The sequence below is a fragment of the Glycine max genome, chromosome 1, assembly GCF_000004515.6.
Source record: "Glycine max cultivar Williams 82 chromosome 1, Glycine_max_v4.0, whole genome shotgun sequence".
Taxonomy (NCBI): Eukaryota; Viridiplantae; Streptophyta; class Magnoliopsida; order Fabales; family Fabaceae; genus Glycine; species Glycine max.
In genome coordinates this window covers 38,728,771-38,753,738 of record NC_016088.4, presented here as the reverse complement: position 1 = coordinate 38,753,738, position 24,968 = coordinate 38,728,771, and the positions used below count along the sequence as shown (strand labels likewise).

General features: G+C 35.6%; 1 protein-coding gene and 1 pseudogene across 1 annotated transcript; one reads left to right on the top strand and one right to left on the bottom strand.

The window, feature by feature from the left end:
* Nucleotides 1-3,086: 3,086 nt before the first annotated feature.
* On the top strand, nt 3,087-3,710 carry LOC102667787 (uncharacterized). Its single transcript, XM_006574090.1, has one exon. It carries the CDS (start codon nt 3,087-3,089, stop codon nt 3,708-3,710), a length of 624 nt encoding a protein of 207 aa, XP_006574153.1.
* A 13,286-nt stretch (nt 3,711-16,996) lies between these two features.
* LOC113002378 (uncharacterized) lies at nt 16,997-24,257 on the bottom strand (annotated as a pseudogene).
* Between the last annotated feature and the right edge of the window lie 711 nt (nt 24,258-24,968).

Sequence of the window (24,968 nt, the reverse complement as noted above, 5' to 3'; positions counted from 1 at the left end):
CTCCTACCAACAATTTTCCATGGAGTAACATTTGCCAACCTGAATCTCCAGATTTTGAATTGAGTTTTGATTGACTTTAAAGCTAGCTTGGGATGCTTCCATGAATTGCATAAACACATTCTACAAATTAAAAAGTCTTTTTTCTTCATATAAATTGTAAGGGTGTAACTCTTGTCCCCACTAAGAATTTTCGATGGAGTAGAGATGACAATTATTATTGAAATGTTCTCCTTCAAAAATATCATAATTTACCGGTGGTGGGTGACTGACCCCTAATTGTATACTTTCAAGATGCTCAATCCACCTCTTTAAAAATCTTCCATGAATCAAGTTCTTCAAAGGTTCCACCCTGCAAGCATACACTCACAAGAAAAAGATACTTTTTTTATCATTTATATTTGAAAAATTAAGGAAAAATAACAATTAAAAACAGAATATCCAAAATACCAAGTACAAACAACAAAGTCCCCAGTAATGGCGCCAAAAACTTGTTGATGGATTGACAAGTACACCAATGTGTCCCAAGTAGTAAAGTTAAAACGGAAGTCCGAGTATCGTATCCACAGAGACTTTGTTTGTAGTTAGGTAGATGAATATTTGATTAATAGACTTCAGTGAAATATTCGTTGTGGGTTTGTGCCTTCTTTCTTGATATGACCATTGTCTCATATCTTGGCATAGAGCCACGTGGAATGCTTTGGTTGGAGAGAGAAAAAGAAAAGTACAGACAATTGTTGGCAATCCACATACAAGTGTTATTATCTTTTTCTTTGTCGAAAAATATACCTTGTTCATTCCTTTGTTTTTATCCTTATCTTAAATTCAAATGTTAATAGTTCAAACATAAGAAAGGCAAAAATGAAATATTCAAATGGTAAGGCTTGTGCACTTCCCTTTTGTTGCTAACATTGAACTTAGTACTTTACATGGACGCCACTTATCCATTATATAAAAAGCAAAGTGTAAGGGAATATGTTCATTGGACGTGAGTAGAAGCAACTCAGTGTATAGATGTTGGTTTTCACAAAGAGTGGATGACAATTTTATAACAATGCACTAGATGTTGGATATTACTTATTAATAAAGTAATTTTTCACTTAACAATTGGATGCCTACTTTAAAGAGTTGTATAGTAGGAATTAATACCAAGTGTCATATTATATGTAGGTCATGTTCACTTAGAAATAGTTCATCAATACATTAACAATTTATACATTTGTGGTCATCAAAATTATGGGCAAAAATGAATCATCCAGTTGTATCATTGGATCGTCCAGTCCTAACATGAGGTGTCTTTCAATGTCTTCAACTCTATGAGCCCTCCAAGGGGTTAGGGTTGATCATAATAGCCATCTTAGCAACCTTTGAGTCACTCACTCATCAAGATAGAAACGTTAAAGAAGTGCTTAGTGGGAGGCAACCTAGCTTTCTATCTTTTCTCTCTCTTAATTTTGTCTTTAATTTGGATTTCCTTTTCTTCAATTCTTCTCGTTCTATTTTATGTTTTTGTTTGTTTTCATGTAGTTACAAGTTGCCAAGTATAAATTGAAAACACAGAAGGCTTTCTTCACAAAAAAAGTTTTATCCTTTCTTTGCATGTGTTTTTTAATTTGATATTGTTTCATTAGAAAAATCTTTCATTCTTTTCCATGTTTTTATTGCAGAACTTAGTTTTTTTTGGGAACCAACACTTTCTTGGCCAAGGGGGTGAGCATGGGCCTATAGGATGAGAAGATGGGGGAGGACTAGTATAACTAGTCTTCCCAAGGTTGGTGTTTCTTTTTATGCTATCTTGTTTAGTTGCTTATTTGTTGGCATTAAAGCATAAAAAAAATTATGGTCCAATGCATGTGTGATTGCACTCCTACAATTTCTTGTGCCCTTCTAATTGTAGTTAATGTGTGTGGCATGTTTGTATGGAAGACTTTGTTTTCCATGATCAAACCTAGCCAGGTGAGGAGCAATTATGGTATGTGTTGTGAGTGGCACCATTGGTTTTGCCACATTCTATTTTGCTTATATTTTTTATTCCTTTGTTTTGCATGCTAAGCCTAGAAATGATCAAGACCATGTGTTGTTTTAAGCCACTGGCCCAAAAGACTTGCCCCTTATGAATAAAAATCTTCTACACCTTCTTTGAGCTGATGAAAATTTTCTTGATGTTCTAACCATTATCCTTAAAAGAATTTTTTTTCCCTTCCTAGGAATAAGAGAGAAATTTGAGAAATAGGGTTTAACATTAAGTTCGGGGTGTCTTGTTAGACACCCAAAAGTGATAAATTGATGGTACACCTACAAAATTTTAGTTTTTCAGTTAGTCAAAATTTTCAAAAAAAATTAAAATGTGTGGCTCACCTTTGTCCCGTGATGATATTGTTTCTCTTAAAAAAAAGAAAAAAGGAGTAAATAAGTTGGGACATAGGTGAAGATGAATAACATGGTCTTGTGATGTAAAGGAACTTGGGGTCCAAATTGTTCATTATTTTGGTAGAGATTGAGTTGAGGATTATTTCTCATTTTGCTCTCAAATTTTTAGATGCTCCAAATCCTAGAAAAACCAATATTTTGTTATAGCCCTACCACATTACAAGCCAAGAAAGTCCTTAGTGATCCTTGCTTGCATGCTTAATAATGTGTTATGCTAAGAGATAAAAAAGAAAAAAAAAGTTAAAATGTGTGTGGTTATAGTGTGTTGCTTGAGATAAACACTTACCTTTTTGGCGTGTGATTGAGTGTGTTAAGATGTGACTGTTGAAACTGTCTAACAAACTATAGTAGATAAGATTCTTTTGCTATTTTTTAGGAAAAATAAAAGTCATGTTGACTGATAGGATAAAGTAGTTTTGATCCTATTCTCTAGGCATGATTTGTTAGTGGTGTTATCTTTTTGTTAGCAGTTACTATCTTTTCCATGTTTTTAAATACGTTGCTTCATATCAGAATAAAACAAGCTTTTGCAGTCTCAATTTCTTTCTTTATGCTCCCTTTCATTCTTTAATATTTCTGCCTGCTGTTGTTAATCAAAAACAACAAATTGGTATCAGAGCTCTTATCTTTAAGGGATCTGTGAGTTGAGAGAAATCGCAATGGAGGGAGAAACATCATACACAGTAGGTTCACCACCAATTTTTGATGGTGAGGAGTACGAATTATGGGCTGCAAGGATGACTGCTCATCTTGAAGCTTTGGATCTTTGGGAGGCAGTAGAAGAAAACTATGATGTTCCTAAACTACCTTTAGATCCAATGGTGGCTCAGATGAAGAATCACAGAGAAAGGAAGACCAAAAAGGCTAAGGCTAAAAATTGCCTTTTCTTTGTTGTGTCAAAAATTATTTTTACAAGAATTATGAACTTCAAGTCTGCCAAACAGATTTGGGATTATCTCATATTAGAATATCAAGGCTGTGAAAGAACCAAAGGCATGCAAGTACTCAACTTGGGCAGAGAATTCGAGATGCAAAGCATGAAAGAGACTAAAACAATTAAAGGCTACGCTGACCGGCTGTTAGGCATGGCAAATAGAGTGAGGCTTCTTGGGAAGGACTTTCCTGATGAAAGAATAGTGCAAAAAATCCTGGTCACTATACCCGAGAAGTATGAATCGAAGATATCAGCATTGGAGGAGTCTAAAGACCTGTCAACCATCACCTTAGGAGAACTCATAAATGCTCTACAAGCCCAGGAGCAGAGAAGAATGATGAGACAATAGGAGGTGGTACAAGGTGCATTTCATACGAAAGCACATAATTCAAGAGGTGGCAAAGACAAGAAGAACAACAAATGGAGGAACAAAAAACCAGAAGGCTCCAACAAGCAGCAAGGTGAGACCTTTCCTCCTTGTTCGTATTGCAAAAAGACAAATCATCCTGAAAGAAAATGTTGGTGGAGGCCAGATGTCAAGTGCAGAAAGTGTGGCAATATGGGACATGTAGAGTGAATATGCAAGTCCAAATCAGAGGAAGAAATGGTGGTTGCGGAGGAACGAGAAGATGAGCAACTCTTTGTCGCAACATGCTTTGCCACAAGCAATAGTTCCAGTGATTCATTGTTAATAGACAGCGGCTGCACAAATCATATGACCAATGACCTGAACCTCTTTAAAGAACTTGACAAAACCATTGTTTCCAAAGTAAAAATTGGCACAAAAGCTATGCTCTAAATCTAATGGAGGAGAAGCAAATAGCTTTTTCAAGCATGACCACCAATGTTGAACTATGGCACAAAAGACTCGGACACTTCCATCTTGCTGGACTTTTATACATGCAAAAACATGCCTTGGTGAAAGGTGTGTCAATGCTTGAAGACAAGTTAGCCGATTGCATGGCTTGCCAATATGGTAAGCTAATCAGAAAATCATTTCCTCAATCAACTTGGAGAGCAACTCAAAAGCTATAATTAGTTCACACAAATGTTGGGGGACCTCAGAGAGTATCATCTTTAAATGGTAATAAATACTATATTACATTTATTGATGATTATACTAGATTTTGTTGGATTTATTTCTTTAAATCCAAGACTGAGGTTGCTAATATTTTCTGGAAATTTAAAGCATTGGTGGAGAATCAAAGTGATTGCAGGTTGCAAACAATAAGGTCTGACAACGGGAAGGAATACAGAAATGATGTTTTTGATAAATTTTGTGAAGAAGCTGGCATTGAGCACCAATTCACCGTACCTTACACCCCACAACAAAATGGTGTGAGTGAGAGAAAAAATAGAAGTATCATGGAGATGACAAGGTGTATGCTGCATGAAAAGGAGTTGCCAAAGGAGCTATGGGCGGAGGCTGCAAACACTGCAGTATGTTTGCTGAATAGACTACCTACAAGAGTTCTGCACAAAAAAACTCCATTTGAAGGCTGGTTTGGTTACAAACCAGATTTACAAAATCTAAAAATCTTTGGTTGTGTTTGTTTCTCTTATGTTCCACAGGTTAAAAGGGACAAACTTGATAAAAAGGCAAAACCCGGAGTTTTCATTGGATACAGCAACACCTCCAAAGCTTACAGAATTTTCCAACCTCAAAATGGGAAAATTCTAGTGAGTAGAGATGTCAAATTTATGGAAGATCAACAATGGAGTTGGGATGAGCCAATAAGGAAGCAGTTGCCAGAAATCCCACAGTTCCTTGATGATGATGTAGATGGCATTCCTGTCAGAGGTATAAGATCTTTATCTGAGATTTATCAAAAGAGTAATGTAGCTGTCCTAGAACCTGCAGAATTTGAAGAAGCTGAAAAGGATGACAAGTGGATAAATGCTATGAAGGAAGAGTTGAAAATGATCGAAAAAAATGACACGTGGGAGCTAGTGGACAGACCTCAACACAAACAACCTATAGGGGTAAAAAGGGTTTATAGAACCAAACTTAATCCAGATGGTTCTGTAAATAAATACAAGGCCAGGTTAGTGGTGAAAGGCTATGCTCAGGTGTTTGGAGTGGATTTTTTAGAAACCTTTGCTCCAGTTGCACATCTTGATACAATTAGAATGCTACTTGCCTTGACTGCACATAAAAGGTGGAAAGTTTATCATTTAGATGTAAAATTTGCCTTTCTAAATGGTTACCTGCAGGATGAGATTTATGTAGAGCAACCTGAGGGGTTTCAAATCAAAGGAGAGGAGCAAAAAGCTTACAAGTTGAAAAAGGCATTATATGGTCTTAAACAGGCTCCTAGGGCCTGGTACAGCAGGATAGATGATCATCTTCAAGATCTTGGATTTGTCAAAAGTCCAAGTGAGGCTGCATTATGTGTGAAATTGGTAAATGCAAATTTAATCATTATTGTTGTCTATGTTGATGATTTACTTGTGACAGGAAGTGATGAGAAACTCATAAAGGAGTTTAAAGCTGAAATGTTTAAAGCATTTGAAATGACAGATCTTGGCTTGATGAATTTCTTTTTGGGAATGGAGGTGAAACAAGATCATGATGGAATCCTCATTCACCAAAAGAAGTACGCAAGGGAAATACTCAAGAAGTTTCATATGGAGGACTGCAAAAGCACTACATCTTCAATGAACCAAAAGGAGAAATTTAGCAAGGATGATGGAGCTGATAAAGTTGACGAAATGCATTACAAAAGCTTGATTGGTTGCTTAATATATCTTACTGCAACCAGACCTGACATTTTGTTTGCAGTAAGTATACTTTCAAGGTTCATGCATTGTGCTAGTGAAGTTCATCTTCAAGCTGCCAAATGAGTTATTAGATATGTTAAAGGCACTTTAGACTATGGTATAATGTACTCTCATTCTCATAATTTTAAGCTCCATGGATATTCTGAAAGTGACTGGGCAGGTTGTATTGATGACATGAGAAGCACCTCTGGTTATTGTTTTTCCTTTGGTTCTGCAGTCTTTTCTTGGTGTTCTAAAAAGCAAGAAGTTGTAGCTCAATCAACTGCAAAAGTAGAGTATGTATCTGTTGTTGCTGCAGTGAATCAAGCTCTTTGGATCAGGAAAATTATGACAGATTTGCATATGAAACAAAAAGAAAGCACACATATTTTTGTGGACAACCAGGCTGCAATCTCAATTGCTAATGATCCAGTGTTTCATGGCAAAACTAAGCACTTCAAGATAAAGCTTTTTCTTCTAAGAGAAGTTGAAAGGGAAGGAGAAGTGAAGTTATTGTACTGCAAAACAGAGAATCAAAGTGCTAACATTCTGACCAAGGCACTTTCAGAAGCCAAATTTGAATACTTGAGACAAAAGCTTGGAGTTTGCAGTTCCAAAGTCAAGAAGGAGTGTTAAGATGTGACTATTGAAACTGTCTAAGAAACTATAGTAGATAAGATTCTTTTGCTATTTTTTAGGAAAAATAAAAGTCATGTTGACTGATAGGATAAAGCAGTTTTGATCCTATTCTCTAGGCATGATCTGTTAGTGGTGTTATCTTTTTGTTAGCAGTTACTATATTTTCCATGTTTTTAAATATGTTGCTTCATATCAGAATAAAACAAGCTTTTGCAGTCTCAATTTCTTTCTTTATGCTCCCTTTCATTCTTTAATATTTATGCCTGCTGTTATTAATCAAAAACAACAGAGTGAAACACTTTGTGAGGACCAAGGATCATATGTTGTACATTGTATTCTTTGTCATTCATTATGTTGAAAATTTGTTTTGAGACCATGGTTCATGATGATGACTTGATAATTCGTTACATGTCTGTGTTTTTAAGGTCAATTAGGATTTGAAATTAATTATTGTTTGTTTTGTTTCATTGCTTGAGGACAAGATTCTAAGTTTGAGGTGTTGATAATTGCCATATTTTCCTATATTTTGGTGTCATTTTGGGGAAATTATTTGATATCTCTTGTGCTTTTGAACCTTTTTTATGTTCATTGAGTTATATTTTTAAAAAAAGCTTGGTTTAACTATATGATTTTCTTCTAGTTTATACCTTTTATGCCTGATCTTTGGTTTGTTTTCTTGTGTTTTATAGGAGCTTTATGGAAGCAAGGACCACACAATAGAGATGTTCCAAGAATGATTTTGACACACCAACGATCCCTTAGGTTGAAGTTTGGAGCTTTGCGGTGGCAAAACAAATAATTTTGGAAGTTTTAGAGCTTTGCACACCTATGCAAGAAGTTATAAAAAATTCCATGCACCTGTGCAATGCTGAAATCTGAAGTGGCTGAGAACGGTGCACTCACACAGCAAGACCGTTGACTTGTGCAACGACCCCTGCATGAATTCCACTTACTTTTTAGTTTATTTTGTTATGGGATTAGACTCTATTTAGCCCATAGCTTTAAATAGGATTTTTCTAGTCTAGTTAAGGGTTAACAAATGTTGAGTGTTTGAGAGAGAGGAAGAGACATTAAAACGTGCTAGGCAACTTTGGATGTGGAGGGATTTGTTTTTCGTTCTTTCTCCATCAAGTGTTTTTTCCTCCATGTCTAGTAGCTAACTTTTCTCTTTTGTTGGGGTTTAATGCAATTGGTTATTCTTCCATGTAATTATTACTTTTTTATTCATTAAACCATTATTATTGTTTCTCTTCTATGCTTAATGCATGTTGTTGGCTTGATCACCCTTTTGCATGATTCTATATATTCATTTGCAACTAGGAAATTCTTTTGAATTGTGAACTGGAGAGAACACCAAAAAATTTGTATGCCAAGGGATAGGGTAAAAAGGATTTGGCATCAATAAACCCTTTCTTCTTAATGCAAATTGTTTGGTTATGCTAATTCAAGGGATTAATAGTGTAAATAAGGGATTTAAGTCTCCTCATTTAAGGAATTAAGGTTGAGACAATATTGTGGGTTGATGATAATATAAGCTTAATTGAATATGAATGTGTAGTAATTGTATGATTAGAAGACCATTGAAGTTAAACCTTAACAGTTTCTTCCATTGATTTAATCTAAATTTTCTTTGCAAAAAAAAATGTTTGCTGGAATTCTCAAACTAAGATTTCTTTGCTTAATTATTTGCTTAATTTCTTTCATTTATTTATTTATTATGCAAATTGTTATTTAAATTTAGTTACTTTAATTTTCTTAATATATGTAGTCTAGAAATTATACTATTAATTACCCAATTAGGGCACAAGTCTCTATGGAGACGACACTTATTACTTTGTTACTTGCACGATTTGACACTCTTGCCAAAATCCCCATCATAAGGTAGGCCTCCACTTCGCTACCACCACTGACATTGGCGACGATAGCTACTATAGAATCTCTAGTGGTGAACACCACCGTGTCTCCATCAGAATCAACATCATCCACAACCCTATCATGCTATTCCTCTACTGAAACCCCACCACACCATAAACCCAACAATGCGTAACCCAAATAAAAAATAACTTGTATCTAATACCCAATTCAATAACCCAAGAATTTTCTTGAATGCACTCTAATTTTTGTTGATTTGGTGTCACTATAGTTTTAGGCGGGTTCATGATTGTGGCTTGTGGTAGTTTGGTTGGGTTCACGATGCATGAAGGAATGTGCAATGTTGTGGTGGTTTCTTCAGGTTCCATGGCAAGATGATTAAAAAGAAGAGGATGAAAGAGAGAGAAGAGAAAAGGAAAGGATTAGTAGAAGAGAGAAAGAAATTCATTTTTTAAAAACAAACTAACGCTTTTTTAGCGCACAAATTGAGTTATTAAATATTTAACGGACAAGTCATCACTTAACTGAAGATAAAATCTAAAACCAAACTTTTCAAATATCAGGGAGCAAATGCAAAGAAAAAATTTATTAGGGAATAAACACAAAATTAGAATATTTATTAGGGATCAAAAGCATATTTTATCCTTTAAGAATTAATCTAATTTTGGGAATTCACTATACTATTGTTTGATTAAACAAGGTATGAGTAGGTAATGTGAATTTAATTCATATAACAAGCAATTGAATTTTTCCCAAGAAAGCAAAATGAGACATTTCCATTAACTAGTTTCGGGTTTTTTTTCCATTAATCCCCCAAATTCAATTTCTTTGACAAGGCCACTGTAGTGAACCCATTAGATAGACAAAAGGCAAAGTGAATCATTGGAGACTCTGCACTATGGCTTAGATTGAAGAACTCAGATGCATTCTATAATTGATCTCTAAATGGGCCACTGGTATAATCTTCCTAGTTGTCCATAGCCAAATGGGGACTCTCTTTGTCCTTCAAGGCAACACAATGAACCTCCATATGGGACCCTTATTCGAAATTCCTTCTGCCTCACTCTCTCTTTTTGACACAATTAGTGTCATATTCTAGGTTCTAGTTTATGACCAATTGATTATTCCATTTTCCATAAAGATCACATGCCACAAGAATGTTTTCACACAGCTTCAAAGAATAGCAGTAGGTCTTGTAATCTCCATCTTCTAACACAAACTAGCCATGCCCACCATCACTATGTACCGAATCCCTTGGGAACAACATTTGTCAATGGTTGCTTTCTATATGAAAGGGGACGCTTTGGCTTGGTACAAATGGATGCACCAAAACAACCAATTGACTGACTGGGTTCTTTCTTAAAAGCCTTGGAACTCATATTTGGGTCTTCTATTTACAAAGACCACCAAACCAAGCTTTTCAAGCTCCGCCAAATTGGTTTTATAAGTCATTACTAGTTATAGTTCAAAAAGTTGTGTAATTGGGTACACGATTTACCCCCTGAGGCCATACTTAGATGTTATATTTTTTTTACCTCCGACCTAACATATGCAGAGAACTTACTATATTATGACCCCAATATGTTGAAAAGGCTATGGGCCTTGCTTGCCTAGTTGAGGTTAAGGTTAAGGATGCCAAGCCACACTACCAGAAGCTCCCATAATATTATGCAACCACGACTTGCTTCCCACCTATAGCTTTTTATTGCTCTTATTTCCCAATTTTTTGTTACAGTAGGGGATGGAAACCATCTTCTTTGCACTGGCCTTTGCCCACAAGTTCCCTTGGTCATCCAAGATCACTCCTTTACCTTACCAATATACTTGCTCCCTATCCAGGGTGTTGACCTACTTTTGGGCATTCAATGGTTCTAAACCCTTGGACCTATAATGTTTGATTTTTCTATCCCACGCATGACATTCACCCAAAACAACTCAAACATTACTCTCACTGGTGACAAAACTTTACCCTTTGTGGTTTCCTACCAAAACCTTTGTCACCTCCTACACGGACTCCATAGCATCTTTCCATCTCCTTACCTTATCTCCCCCACTTACACAGACCCACGAGGACAATTTGGTCTCCTTCCCTCCTTTCTCTTCCTACCCCCAGACTTGCAATCCCTACTTACATCCTAATCCACTATTTCCCAAACACCCCATAACCTTCCCCTTCCTCAGCCCCATTACAACCAAATACCCTTGCTCCCTAATACCTCTTCGGTGAAAGTAAACCCATACCACTATCCCCATGCCCATGACGAAACTATGACTAAACTTATTGATGACCTACTCTAGGATGGTTTCATTACACCTGATCATAGCCTTTTTTATCCCCAATTCTTTTGGACAAAAAGAACGATGGTTCCTAGCATTTTTGGGTCAATTATAGGACCTTAAATACAGTCACTATTAAGGATTCATATCCTATCCCCACTATTGATTAACTCAATGGTGCCAACATTTTCTCTAAGATCGACCTAGGATTTGGGTTCCATCGTATTTGAGTTACCATAGAGGACACCCACAAAATGACTTTCCACACCTATGATTGTAACACCCTGAAATTTCGATAATTGAAAATCAATGTTTAATGCATTTCTTATGTTATTTGATTATATGATTGATTTCGATGGCCTGAGGTGTCATGTGAATTAGCTATGTGTGATTAGTTGATGTGGATGTTAGGTTATGTGGAGTTGGATTGACCTATGTTGAAATTGTGAGATTTCAAGTTTTATTAAAACTTGTTCCGGAAAAACCGTGATTCTGGACTCATTAACCTTTGAATTGCCTTCAAACATGAAATTTGGGTTTGTGACTCACTTTTAAAAATATTATCTTTGGGGTTTTTGAAATAAAATTTTTGGATAGCTCACTTAGTGAGACAAGCGCACTAAGTGCAATTCCCAAACCGAGAGGGAAATCCGTTTAGTGAGACAAGCGCGCTAAGCACAATTCCCAATCCAAGAGGGAAATTCGCTTAGCAAGACCAGTGCGCTAAGCATAATTCCTAACCCTAGAGGGAAATTAGTGAGACCATCATGCTAAGTGCAATTCCAACGCGAGAAGGTAACTCACTCAACATGAGATGTCGCGAGATTTGCAGATTATAAATACGTCCAACAACGTAAAATTACCCGTTTTAGCTCTCTCTCTAAACTTTCGCCCAATAACCCTAACACCTCCTCCTCCATCACCCATGACCACCGGTGGCCACCACAAGCCGCCATTGCTTGCCTGCGGACCACCACATGGAGAAGACTTCTTTAATCAGAGCGGAATCTTCAGAATCCATCTCAAGGATTTGGGAGAGAATAGAACTCCCAACCCTTTCTTTCGTGTTTTCTTTGAGTTAACCTTGACTTCTATGCCTTTCTCCTAGTTAGTTTGAGTTTTTTTTTTGTATCTCTTGCAATTTTGAAACTGTAATAGGATTATTTACACTTCCTTTGAAAAACTTTTGAAAATGCGACATTGTAAAAGTTACCCTTTTATGAAATTGATGTTGTTTTTGTGACCTTCGCTGAACCTCGGTCACATTAGTGTGATCGGAACATCAAAATGACATCTCTCTGATGTAGACCTTGAAACACCCCTTAGCCCCTTTTTAATTTGACAAGGGTATTTGACCTTGAATGTTGATATTAACTTTGTTTTTGAAATCTATACTAAATCATCTTTGATTTGATATATAGAACTCTATGATTTGATCGAGTGACGCAGAGAGGTGATGATGGAAAGATATCAATAGGTGAGGGAAGTTTATTATTGATTTATGGTTTCTAATACCATTGTTGGGCTCAGGGAACCCAATTATGGGGATGTATGTTTATCCCTGTGCATGTTGGTTTTCAAGAAAACTGAGCTTTCGACTAATGGGATGTCGCTAAGAACGTCTTCTCATGAATAAAATGCGTGGGAGTCGCCATCAATGTTTATTTAAGGGAAAATGTTAGAAAAAACAAAAATAACATCTACGAATTTTGAAAAAATGGTTCGGGAGTTGTTTACGCATGGGGAAGGTATTAGCACCCCACACCCCCATCATAAGGGACGATAGCCTTTAATCAAGTGTGCAAAACATGACTTCAAAATTACGATGAGGAATTCAGACCTACGTAGTTCTTTAAGTCTGAATGTTTGTGTGTTAAATTGATTTTATATTTTTTGAAAGATTGATTTTAATTGCGAACAAAAGTCATTTAAGGCGTTGGACCTTGAAACGGTGTTTTAAAATTTGAAAAGTGGGGAGAATCGTTAAGGCGTTGGACCTTGAAATGATCTTTTGATTTTTGAAAAGAAGAGAGAGTCGTTAAGGCATTGGACCTTGAAATGATCTCAAGTGATATTTGATAAAAAGGAAGAGCTTATGAGTTGGTTTTATCTTGGTTTTGTTTACTAACTTTCAACCTCTTAAAAAGATGACTTACGTAACTAATGATCGGTTAAAATTTACTTTACAAAAGAAAAGAGATTTACCAATGATAGAAGAAGGAGATGAAGATACACAAAACAATAAAGAGAGCCCCTAAGGGCGCATAGATGGTATCCAAATCCTTAAAACAAAAACTAACTGGATGATGAACAAAGAACACCGAACGAAGAATGATGTAGAAGTTGATTACAGTCGCGATTTGGTAGCGCCTCGGCCTCATTTTCTCTTCTTTCTTCTTATTCTTTCCCTCTCCTCTCAATATCCTTCAATGCTGAACCTTGGAACCCTTTACTCAGCCTCCCTCACGCCTATTTATGGCAAAGAAAAGGGACTTGGTGGACTTGCAGCTCAATCAGGCAAGCTAATGCTTCACTCTAAAGTAACCTTGCTCGCCCAGGTGAGCTGGTTACTTCACCCCTAAGCTATTTGGGAGCCCAGGCGAGCCAGGGCCCATAAAATGCTTGAAATGACCTTTTTGCCCCTCCCTTGGGTATTTTCTGCATCCTTGACCGAAACATCGAATGATCCTTCGTCTTGCGCGATAACTGGTGTCGAATAGCTCAATTCAGCTAGCAAGGATAAAAAGATCAACGAATGATAGTCCCCAGACGAAATTAGGGTATGACAGTACTTGTAATGTTTCATGAGGGAAAATACTTGTACATGGGGGCATGTCACTCGGTTTGGAACTCTCTTGTGACTCAGACTGATCACCATGAGAGGGAGTTGCCTGTGCACGACAGGGTGACCTCGACACTTGCTGCCTAGTTTTCCTAAGTGAGAGTGTCGCGTGGATACTCTCTTGTTATCAACTCCTCTGTAGTTGGTTCCTTGATTCTTTTTGATCAAGACATGTAAATCCCAGGCTTAGACACATGTATAAATTAAATTACTCTCTGTCATCTAAATGATGTATGGTTTTTATTTATTTATTTATTTATTTATTATTATTATTATTATTATTATTATTATTATTATTATTATTATATTTGTAATTATTTAAGTATTTTGTGTGATGTTTGGTGAATGTAGCGAGTTGTTACAATGATGAGTTCTTTGAATTCTTGGTTACGCCTTTTGGGCTCACCAATGGGCCTTCTACATTTTTGGTTATGTTGACCAAACTATTACACCCTCATTATTATTATTATTATTATTATTATTATTATTATTATTATTATTATTATTATTATTATTATTATTATTATTATTATTATTATTATTATTATTATTCTTTTTTATGACATTCTAGTCTACAGTTCATCCTAAGCTGAGCACCTACATCATCTTAGTTTGGTTTTAAATTTTCTATTTACCAATGCTTTTTATGCCAAATTAACTAAATTTACTTTTGCAGTTCACACCATAGATTATTTGGGACATGCAATTTCAGCTCAAGGTGTGTAACCAGACACAACAAAGGTGCAAGCCATTGTGGATTGGCCGCAACCATGTTCTGTCTCAGCTCTTCATGGACTTTTTGGGTTAACTAGATTTAATTGTCGCTTTATAAAAAACTATGCTCACACGAGATCTCCTCTCAAATCTACTCAAATATACTTCAAAATATATTTGGAGTTCAGATACAGCCTGTGCTTTTACACTTTTAAGGAGGTTGTCACCTCTACTTCTGTGTTGTCCTTACCAAGTATTGAGCTTTCCTTTGACACTAACACAATGCTTCTGCCATAGCAGTAGGTGTAGTGCTTACGCAATAGAACCATCCCATCCATTACCCTTTTCGACAAGAAAATTTGTGATAAAATAAGGAATTAGTCAACCTATGTTGGTAAAATGTATGCCATAACGGAAGCTATAAGTGTTGGATCAAGTGGCCTCGGAATAATTAAAAAGGGGGGGTTGAATTAATTATTAATGTGTCTTGACTAATTAAAAAATTTATCCTTCTTAATGTTACTAGATTCAATTAGGCTTTTACTACAAATTTAAGAAAGTAAAGAACATAAACTGAAACTTAACCAAAAGTAAAAGCGGTAATTAAAAGTACACAGTGGAAATTAAAGAGTGTAGGGAAGAAGAAGACAAACACAAGATTTATACTGGTTCGGCCACAATTCGTGCCTACGTCCAGTCCCTAAGCAACCAACTGGTTCTTGAGATTTCTTTCAACCTTTTAAAATCATTTACAAGCCAAATATCCACAAGGGATGTACCCTTCCATGTTCTCTTTGATTAACCAAGTGGATGTACCCTCCACTTGAACTAATCCACAAGAGATGTACCCTCTCTTGTTCTCATTATAACAAGCCCCAAGTAGATGTACCCTCTACTTGTACCACAAAAAATGTACCCTCCAATGTGTTGGGACAAAGAATTCTTAGGCAGTTATTCCTTTGAATCTTTGTAAGGGGAAACAAAAGTAATCTCAGGCAGTTAGTCCTTTGAGATCTTTTGTTTAAGGGGAAGGGAAGAATCAAAAGAATTCTCAGGCGGTTAGTCCTTTGAATTCTCTTGGAAGAGAGAAAGGAGACAACAAAGAATTCAGGCGGTTAGTCCTTCCATTCTTTTGGCAAACGGAGAAGAGAGATACAAAAGAATTCAGGCGATTAGTCCTTCTATTCTTTTGGCAAAGGGAGAAGTGAATGAAGAAGATGAATAGCACAAGTTTTTGAACAATCAACTTTTCTTGGAAGAGAAAGTATTGAACAAAAACTCTTTGAAAGAAGAAGAGAAATGAGTTAGAAAGTTCTGTGTAAAACGTTGAAAGATGTTGTATGAAATTCATGCCATGGTCACATATTTATAATCATTTGATGACTCAAGTTAAAGTTTGTGACTCTTGGCAATTTCTTTAAAACTAGTCACCTTTTAAAAATTGTGACTCTTTTGAAAACTAGTCACTTAAAAAGTTGTAACTTTTGAAAAAATATTCAGAAACAAGTCACTTGAAGAATTGTGACTTTTGGAAATTTATTTTTCGAAATCAGTCACTGGTAATCGATTACCATCAAGGTTTAATTGATTCGATTAAAAGTATTGTGTAATCGATTACACAAGTTTAAAATGATTTGGAAATGTTTAAACACAAGTTGTGACTCTTGAAATTTGAAATCTAACGTTTTAAAACACTAGTAATCAATTACATGCTCATGGTAATCGATTACAGCTTTGTAAATCAGTTTTGAAAACAATGTTGGCTACTGGTAATCGATTACTACCTTCTGGTAATCGATTACCAGTGAGTAAAACTCTATGGTAATGATTTCGTGAAAACTTCTTGTGCTACTCAATGTTTTGAAAAGCTTTTTTAGTACTTATCTTGATTAAGTCTTCTCTTGATTCTTGAATCTTGAGTCTTGAATCTTGATCTTGATTATCCTTGAATCTTGATTCTTGAAACTTGATTCTTGAATCTTGAATCTTGATTCTTGAAACTTGATTCTTGAATCTTTGGAATTTGCTTAACTCTAGTTTCTTTGGTATCATCAAAATATTCTTGGAAGGCATTGCTTCCACAATCTCCCCCTTTTTGATGATGACAATCCTGAAATCAAGAGAGTACATACAATTTTTGTTCTACAGTTCACTCATCCCTTTCTCCCCCTTTCTTTTTGAATTTATGCTTAATTTTAAAATTTTGAAAAAAAATAAAATCTTGATTTCATAAAATACCCATTTTTCTCTCCCCCTTTGGCAACATCAAAAAGGCCAAAGTGCGTAAAACATACATAATTTAAAACATATATAAAGCATACTTTGTAAAACAACCATAAAAGATTCTAAATCATACATGAAGCAAGACATGAATAAAACTAAATTGAAATGCAAACCACATAGTCATATATCACAAACCATAAATATTCAGTCATACTAAGCAAATATTAAAAATACTAAGTGTTCAAATGTCATAAGCATATAGCCAAATACAAGGCTTTAGAAACAAAATCTAATAATAATAATAATGTCTAAACTGATGGTGGTGGTGGAGGTAAATCAAGGCAGTCACGAATGATGGTGACATCTTCCTCAACCTTTGTGATCCTTGAGTCCATTGCATCGAATCGCATGTCCACTTGTCGTTCCAAAGCATCAAACCTCTCACCAACATAGGTTTGAAGTCCATCGAACTTGTCCAAAATACTTTGAAGGAGAGAAGAGTCCCCTTCAACTGGTAATTGTCCTTTATCATCATTTGGTTGAGCACCCTTTTTTACCCAAGAGCCATCACGCTCTTTGCAGTAACCAAAGGACGCAACCACAGCAGCACCGATCAAGAAAGATCTGTTGATTGGAATATATGGTTCAGAATCAAGAGGGGTGTTAAAATGTTGAAGGAAAAGAGTGACTAAATGTGGATATGGTAAAGGAGCATTTAATCGCAATGCCTTATGTATGCGTTACTGGACTAAATGTGCCCAACCAATTTGTCGGTAGGTATGAAAGGCCCACATAACTATAAGATCTTCTTCAGAAACTTGTGCAAGGTTTGAAGATCTTAGGAGTAAGATACGAACAATAAGATAGTGAAGGATGCGGCTTTCAGAAGCCAAAGAACCGGCAAGCAGCCTTCCGGTCATATCCGCTTGGTTGGTGCAAACCAACCGGCGGGCATCATGCATAGAAAAATCAAATTTCCAATCATCATCTAGTGTACCTTCAAATGGTACACCTTCGCTGGACAATTGAGTCAAATCATAGAAGAGGGATTGGTCAATGACCATCTTTATCCCATAAACCTCTAAAATCAAGGTACTTTCTTGAATTTCAAGATTAGAATAAAAAGCTTTTACCAATTCAGAATACACAGGCAGTTTTAGAGACATAAAGGGAATGAGATTTGAGTTTTGAAATGCTTGAATGCATTCGAAACTCTCATCAGAAAAGAAATCCATGTCTATGAACTTAGGGTCTATGATAGAACGAGAGGAGAAGAGGTTTGTGTACCGTATATGTTGTTCTTCTAATGAGAAAAATGAGGATGAGGAAATGGAGGAAGGAATTAGAGTATCCTGAGCCTCAAAATGTCGTTGGACAAGTGGCCTCAGATATCTTAAGAAGGGGGGGTTGAATTAAGATATCACAACTTATTTCCCCAATTAAAAATTCTAGTTATCTTTCTATTCCAGTTATAAATTCCCTTAATAATGAATTTCTTAAATATTGATTCAAATAGAACAATTTGAATATAAATATAAAACAATAATAAATAAAGGAGTTTAAGGGAAGAGAAAATGCAAACTCAGATTTATACTGGTTCGGCCACACCCTTGTGCCTACGTCCAGTCCCCAAGCAACCCGCTTGAGAGTTCCACTATCTTGTAAATTCCTTTTACAAGTTCTAAACACACAAGGACAACCCTTCCTTTGTGTTTAGAATTCTTTCACAACAAGAGACCCTCGGTCTCTTAATCCCTTTTCAGAATGAAGAAGAAGAGAAGAAGAAAGCTCTCTTGAAAGAGATAGATTTAACAATTTGAGCACTTAAATAATTCCTTATTGAATCACAAATAATTTGGCCAAGGAATTTGTAAGAGGATAAAACGATTTTGCTTTTTAAGAGGATAAGACCTTTTTGTTCTGGAAAACTCTGTCCAAAACCGTGTCTCAAGTCACATATATATAGGCCTATGATAGCCATTCAAGAACCACACAAAAAGATTTGACTGTTGAGAATGTTTTATGAAAAACTCCTCTGGTAATCGATTACAATATGTGTGTAATCGATTACACGCTTTAAAATTTGAATTAAAACGTTCAGAAACTGCTGGTAATCGATTACCATATATGTGTAATCGATTACACAGTGCAAATTTTGAATTCAAGTTTTAATAGTTGTTGTAAATCAGTTTTGGCCACTGGTAATCGATTACATCCTATGGTAATCGATTACCAGAGAGTAAATTTGTTGAAAAAGAATTTTTAACTTAAAATTCTTGGCCAAACCTTTTGCTACTTCAATTGGAATTCCCTTCTTATTTAATATCCTTTCTAAGACTCTATAGACTGTCTTGATCATCCATCTTGAATATCTCTAATTGCTTTGTCTTGAGTAAATCTTTGAGAAGCATATGATTCATGTAATCCTTTGGCATCATCAAAACATTCAGCTTGATCCTTTGTCTACAATCTCCCCCTTTTTGATGATGACAATACCTGAAATCAAGACAAGCTATATACAAGATGATAGCACGTTCACATAACCCTTACTCCCCCTATCTTTTGGCATGTATGCCTAATTGATTTCTAACCCATATGTGCTCTCCCAAGTTCTCTCCCCCTTTGGCAACATAAAAAAGAAGTAGATCAAAACAATCAATATCCAAACATTAACACAATAAATATCCAAACAAAGCCAACCATTAAATCGAAATAAATCCATACAGCGTCATAATTAACCAAAACAAAAGCGAGAATTATAATAATAGTGCAAGACTACGATAACTAGAACAAAAAGCCAAATACACGGCGATAAAGCAAAGTACTAATAATATTTGACTACTAATAAAACTAAGTTAGAATAATAACATATAATCTAAGAGGATGAAGGAGGCGGTGGTGGTGGATCAAAGCAAGTTCGGATGAAGGAGACATCTTCTTCAACCCTAGTGATCCTTGATTCCATAGCATCGAACCGCATGTCAACTTGCAATTCCATGGCATCAAACTTGTCACCAACAAAAGTCTGAAGTCCATCAAACTTGTCCATAAGCCTTTGAAGAAGAGTGGAATTATCTTCAACTGGTATGTGGCCTTCATCAGCAGCAGGTGGAACACCCTTTTTGACCCAAGGGCCATCACGCTCTTTGCGATAACCAAAAGAAGCAATCACAACAGCACCAATTAAAAAAGATCGCTTGATTGGAACATAAGGTTCAGAATCAAGAGGAATTTGAAAATGGCGGAAAAAGAGAGTGACAAGCTGTGGATATGGTAGTGGAGCATTTAATCGCAATGCCTTATGCATGCGATATCTGACTAAGTGTGCCCAGTCAAGTTGACGCCCTGTATGAAAGGCCCACATGATAATTAGATCTTCCTCAGAAACCTGGGCAAGGTTGGAAGACCGTGGAAGCAGAATACGCACAATTAAATAGTGAAGGATGCGGCTTTCAAAAGCCAATGACCCGACAAGAAGACGTCCGGTCATATCTGCATTGTTGGTGCAAACCAACTGGCGGGCATCATGGGCAGAGAAATCAAATTTCCAGTCGTCATTTAGTGTGCCTTCAAATGGTACACCGTCACTGGGTAATTTGGTTAAGTCATGGAAAAGGGACTGGTCAATGACCATTTTTATCCCAAAAATTTCAGAAATCAGAGTGTTGTCCTGAATTTCAAGATTACAATAAAAAGCTTTAACCAATTCAGGATAAATAGGCAATTGGAATGACATAAAAGGTAGAAGACCTAAGTTCTGAAAGGCTTGAATGCAATCAAAGGTTTCGGCAGAAAAGAATTCCATATCAATAAACTTAGGGTCGATAATGGAACGAGATGAGAAAAGATTGGAGTACCGTTTCTGCTGTTCGTCGGAAGAAAACACTGGGGAAAAGGACAATGAGGGTGGAATTGGTGCTGTGGATGCGCTAGTGGCTCCAGAACGATGAGCTCTTGAAGCCGAAGCGGAGGCGGAAGAACCCTTTCGTTTCTTTGACGATTCTGCCATTTGAGGGAGTTGTTGCAGATTTTAATCGGTGAAATCAAAAGAAAAATGAAAAAGAAGAAGATTGCAATTTACGGGAGTTGATTTGATGAAGAAATGAGTGAGATAGGAAGGTTTGGAGGTTTGGGAATGGAGGTACGGCGCAAGGAGGAAGGGGCTGCGCAGGAGATTCTGAAAACGTGATATTTATAGAGCAGGACGCGTGGTAATCGATTACAAGTAATGGTAATCGATTACAGGAGGAGGCAGCCTACTGGTAATCGATTACATGAATACTGTAATCGATTACAGGCCATCTGTTCTAGTGTAATCGATTACAGTATTCATGTAATCGATTACCATAAATAAAAATAGCCTTTTCCTAAAAGAAAACTTATTTCTTAAGTCTAAAAACTTATGTTATTTTAAGAGTTAATTATAATAACAAGAAAAGTAAACTAAATTAAACAAAACAAGCGTCATACTTCATCAAAACACAATCAATCATTCATAAAAAAAATTACCTATTCAAATCACTAAGGTCTAAAAGCCCTAATTCTCTTCTTATTGAAAAGAATATTTCTTTTGGGAGAGGTTTTGTAAAGATATCAGCAAGCTGATTCTTTGTATCAACAAACTCTAATATACAATCTCCCTTTAGGACATGATCTCTATAAGAAAATGGTGCCTAATTTCTATATGTTTGGTTCTAGAGTGTTGAACAGGGTTTTTGGATAGATTTATGGCACTAGTATTATCACACCTAATAGGTATACGATCAAGAAGGATACCATAGTCAGATAATTGTTGCTTCATCCATAAAATTTGTGCACAACAACTGCCGGCAGAAATATATTCCGCTTCAGCAGTGGACAAAGCAACACTGTTTTGTTTCTTACTATGCCATGAGACAAGAGCGGATCCAATGAATTGACAAGTTCCACTTGTGCTTTTTCTATCAGTTTTAGATCCGGCCAAAGTCAGAATCAGAATATCCTATTAAGTTACATGTTGGGTTCTTAGGATACCATAATCCTAAATTTATTGTACCTAATAGATATCTCATGATTCTCTTAACTGCACTCAAATGTGATTGTTTGGGGTTGGATTGAAACCTAGCACACATGCATACACTAAACATAATATCAGGCCTACTAGCAGATAAATAGAGAAGAGATCCGATCATACCTCGATACTGTTTCATGTCTATAGATTGACCAGATTCATCTTTATCTAAGTAACAGCTAGTGCTCATCGGTGTAGCCATGTGTTTTGCACTTTCCATCCCAAATCTTTTGATTAATTCCTTGCAGTACTTGGCTTGATTGATGAATATACCTTCTTGAGTTTGCTTGATTTGTAATCCCAGGAAGTACTTTAGTTCTCCCATCATTGACATTTCAAATTCACTTTTCATATCAAGGGAAAACTCCTTGCACAATGAATCATTAGTGGATCCAAAAATTATATCATCAACATATATTTGAACCAACAAAATATCATTATGCTTTCTCTTTATGAACAATGTGGTATCCACTTTACCTGTAGAGAATTCTTTTTCTAGAAGAAAATTACTTAAGCGTTCATACCAAGCCCTAGGGGCTTGTTTAAAACCATAAAGAGCCTTTTGCAATTTATAAACATGATTTGGTTTATCCGGGATTTCAAAGCCTGGGGGTTGTTCAACATATACTTCTTCTTGAATTAAACCATTTAGAAAAGCACTTTTAACATCCATTTGATAGAGTTTAAAATTCATTATGGATGCATATGCTAAGAGCATTCTAATGGCTTCTAATCTTGCAACTGGAGCATATGTTTCTTCATAGTCTATTCCCTCTTCTTGATTATACCCTTTTGCTACTAACCTAGCCTTATTTCTAATAATTATGCCATGTTCATCTAATTTATTTCTAAAAACCCATTTTGTTCCTATGACAGGATAATTTTCAGGTTTTTCTACTAGTTTCCACACATTATTTCTTTCAAATTGATTTAGTTCTTCTTGCATGGCAATGATCCAGTTATCATCTATTATGGCTTCTTTTATATTTTTAGGTTCAATCATAGATACAAAAGCCATATTATTGCATAAATCTTTAAGAGAATGTCTAGTTGTTACCCCTTTTGATATATCACCAATAATGTTGTCGAGGGGATGATCTCTTGAGGCTTTCCATTCTCTAGGAAGTTCATTATTTGCTCTATCTCCATTAACTTGAGAATCTTCATTGCTTCCTTCATCTTTTTCTTTAGAGTCATTTCCATGAATATGTGTATCTTCTAAGGAATCTGAAATATCATCTAAAAAATCCTTCCTTGGAAGAATGACATTAGACTCATCAATGGAAACATGTATAGATTCTTCGATTGTCATTGTTCTTTTATTATATATTCTATAAGCTTTACTATGCAGAGAATATCCAAGGAAAATACCTTCATCTGACTTAGCATCAAAATTTTCCTAAGTTATCTTTTCCATTATTCAATACAAAACATTTACAACCAAAGATATGAAGATGTGAGATGTTTGGTTTTCTGCCATTGAACAATTCATATGGAGTTTTCTTTAAGATGGGTCTTATTAAAGCCCTATTTAAAATGTAGCATGTAGTGTTAACGGCTTCAGCCCAAAAATATTTTGGAAGAGAAGTATCATTTAATAAAGTTCTAGCAATCTCTTCCAAAGATCTATTTTTCCTTTCAACAACACCATTTTGTTGAGGGGTTCTTGGTGCAGAAAAGTTATGCTCAATCCCATGCTTATCACAAAATAATTCAAATTCTTTATTTTCAAACTCACCCCCATGATCACTCCTAATAGATATAATCTTGAGATTTTTCTTATTTTGAATGATTTTTGCAAGTTTTTTAAAAGCTTGAAATGCATCATTCTTATGAGTGATAAAAAGAGTCCATGTGTATCTAGAATAGTCATCAACTATAACAAGAGCATAGTAACTTCCTCCAAAACTCATGATTCTGGAAGGACCAAACAAATCCATATGAAGTAATTGTAAGGGTTGAGTAGTTGAAACAATGTTTTTAGATTTGAAAGAAACTCTAGTTTGTTTTCCCTTTTGACATGCATCACATAGCCTATCTTTTTCAAATCTTAGTTTTGGTAAACCAACAACTAAATCTTTTGATATTAATCTATTTAAGTGTTCCATGTTTATATGTGCAATCCGTTTATGCCACAACCATGGATCATCATCTTTACTAAGAAAACATTGATTACTATCTAGTTTTTGACTTAAGTCTATCATGTAAACATTGTTGACTCTAAACCCTATATGCTTTATATTCGTATCATGTTTATGTTCAATGACACACTTTTGAGAATCAAATGATACCAGATAGCCTTTATCACATAATTGACTCACACTAAGCAGACTGTGTTTAAGACCTTCAACAAGTATAACATTTTCAATGGAAGTTGAAGCATTTGTACCTATTTTTCCAACTCCAAGAATTCTACCTTTGTTGTTGTCACCATAAGTTACATGTCCGCTTTTTTTGGGAGAGATATGTGTGAATTTTGATTTGTCTCCCATCATATGTTTTGAGCAACCGCTATCTATGTACCACTTTTTCCTCAAGGGTTCCTACAAAATCAAGGTTGTAACTTAGGTACCCAAACTTTATTGGGTCCTTGTGTGTTAGTATGAATAAAGGATCCTTTTGGGACCCAAATCATTTTAATATTGTTACAATTTCTTCTAAAATAGCATGTAGATGTGCCATGCCCTTTTCTTCCACAGTAAAAACATGTGATAGAACTAGAATTATATTTTTGTGTGGAAGTAGAGAAGTTTTTATGAAATTTTTGTTGTTTTTCAGATTTATATCCTAATCCAGCCTTATTGGAGACATGTCTTTGTTTTCCTAATATGACATCTAAATTATTTTTACTATAACAGAATTTTGCAAGAGAGTTTTTCAATTCTTTGATTTCTTTTTCATACTTTTCACAACAACTGCAAGAATCTGACATTTTCTTGTCAGAAATAGTAGAAATGTGAACTTTTTCATTTGGTTTAGACATTGAAACTTCATTTCTAAGATGATCTAATTCTTTGTTTAATTTTGAAATTTCATTTTCTAAATTTGAAATTGTTTTCTTTGAAGATGAAACTAACTTTGCAAGTTTAATTGACTCTTTATGCAACTCAGCAAATGCATCTTGCAATTCATCAAAAGAAATAGATAAATTGTTTGAAGATGTTACCTCTTCATCACTTTCATAACTTTTTGCCATAAGGCAGAGATTTATTTCTTCATTTTCTGAATCT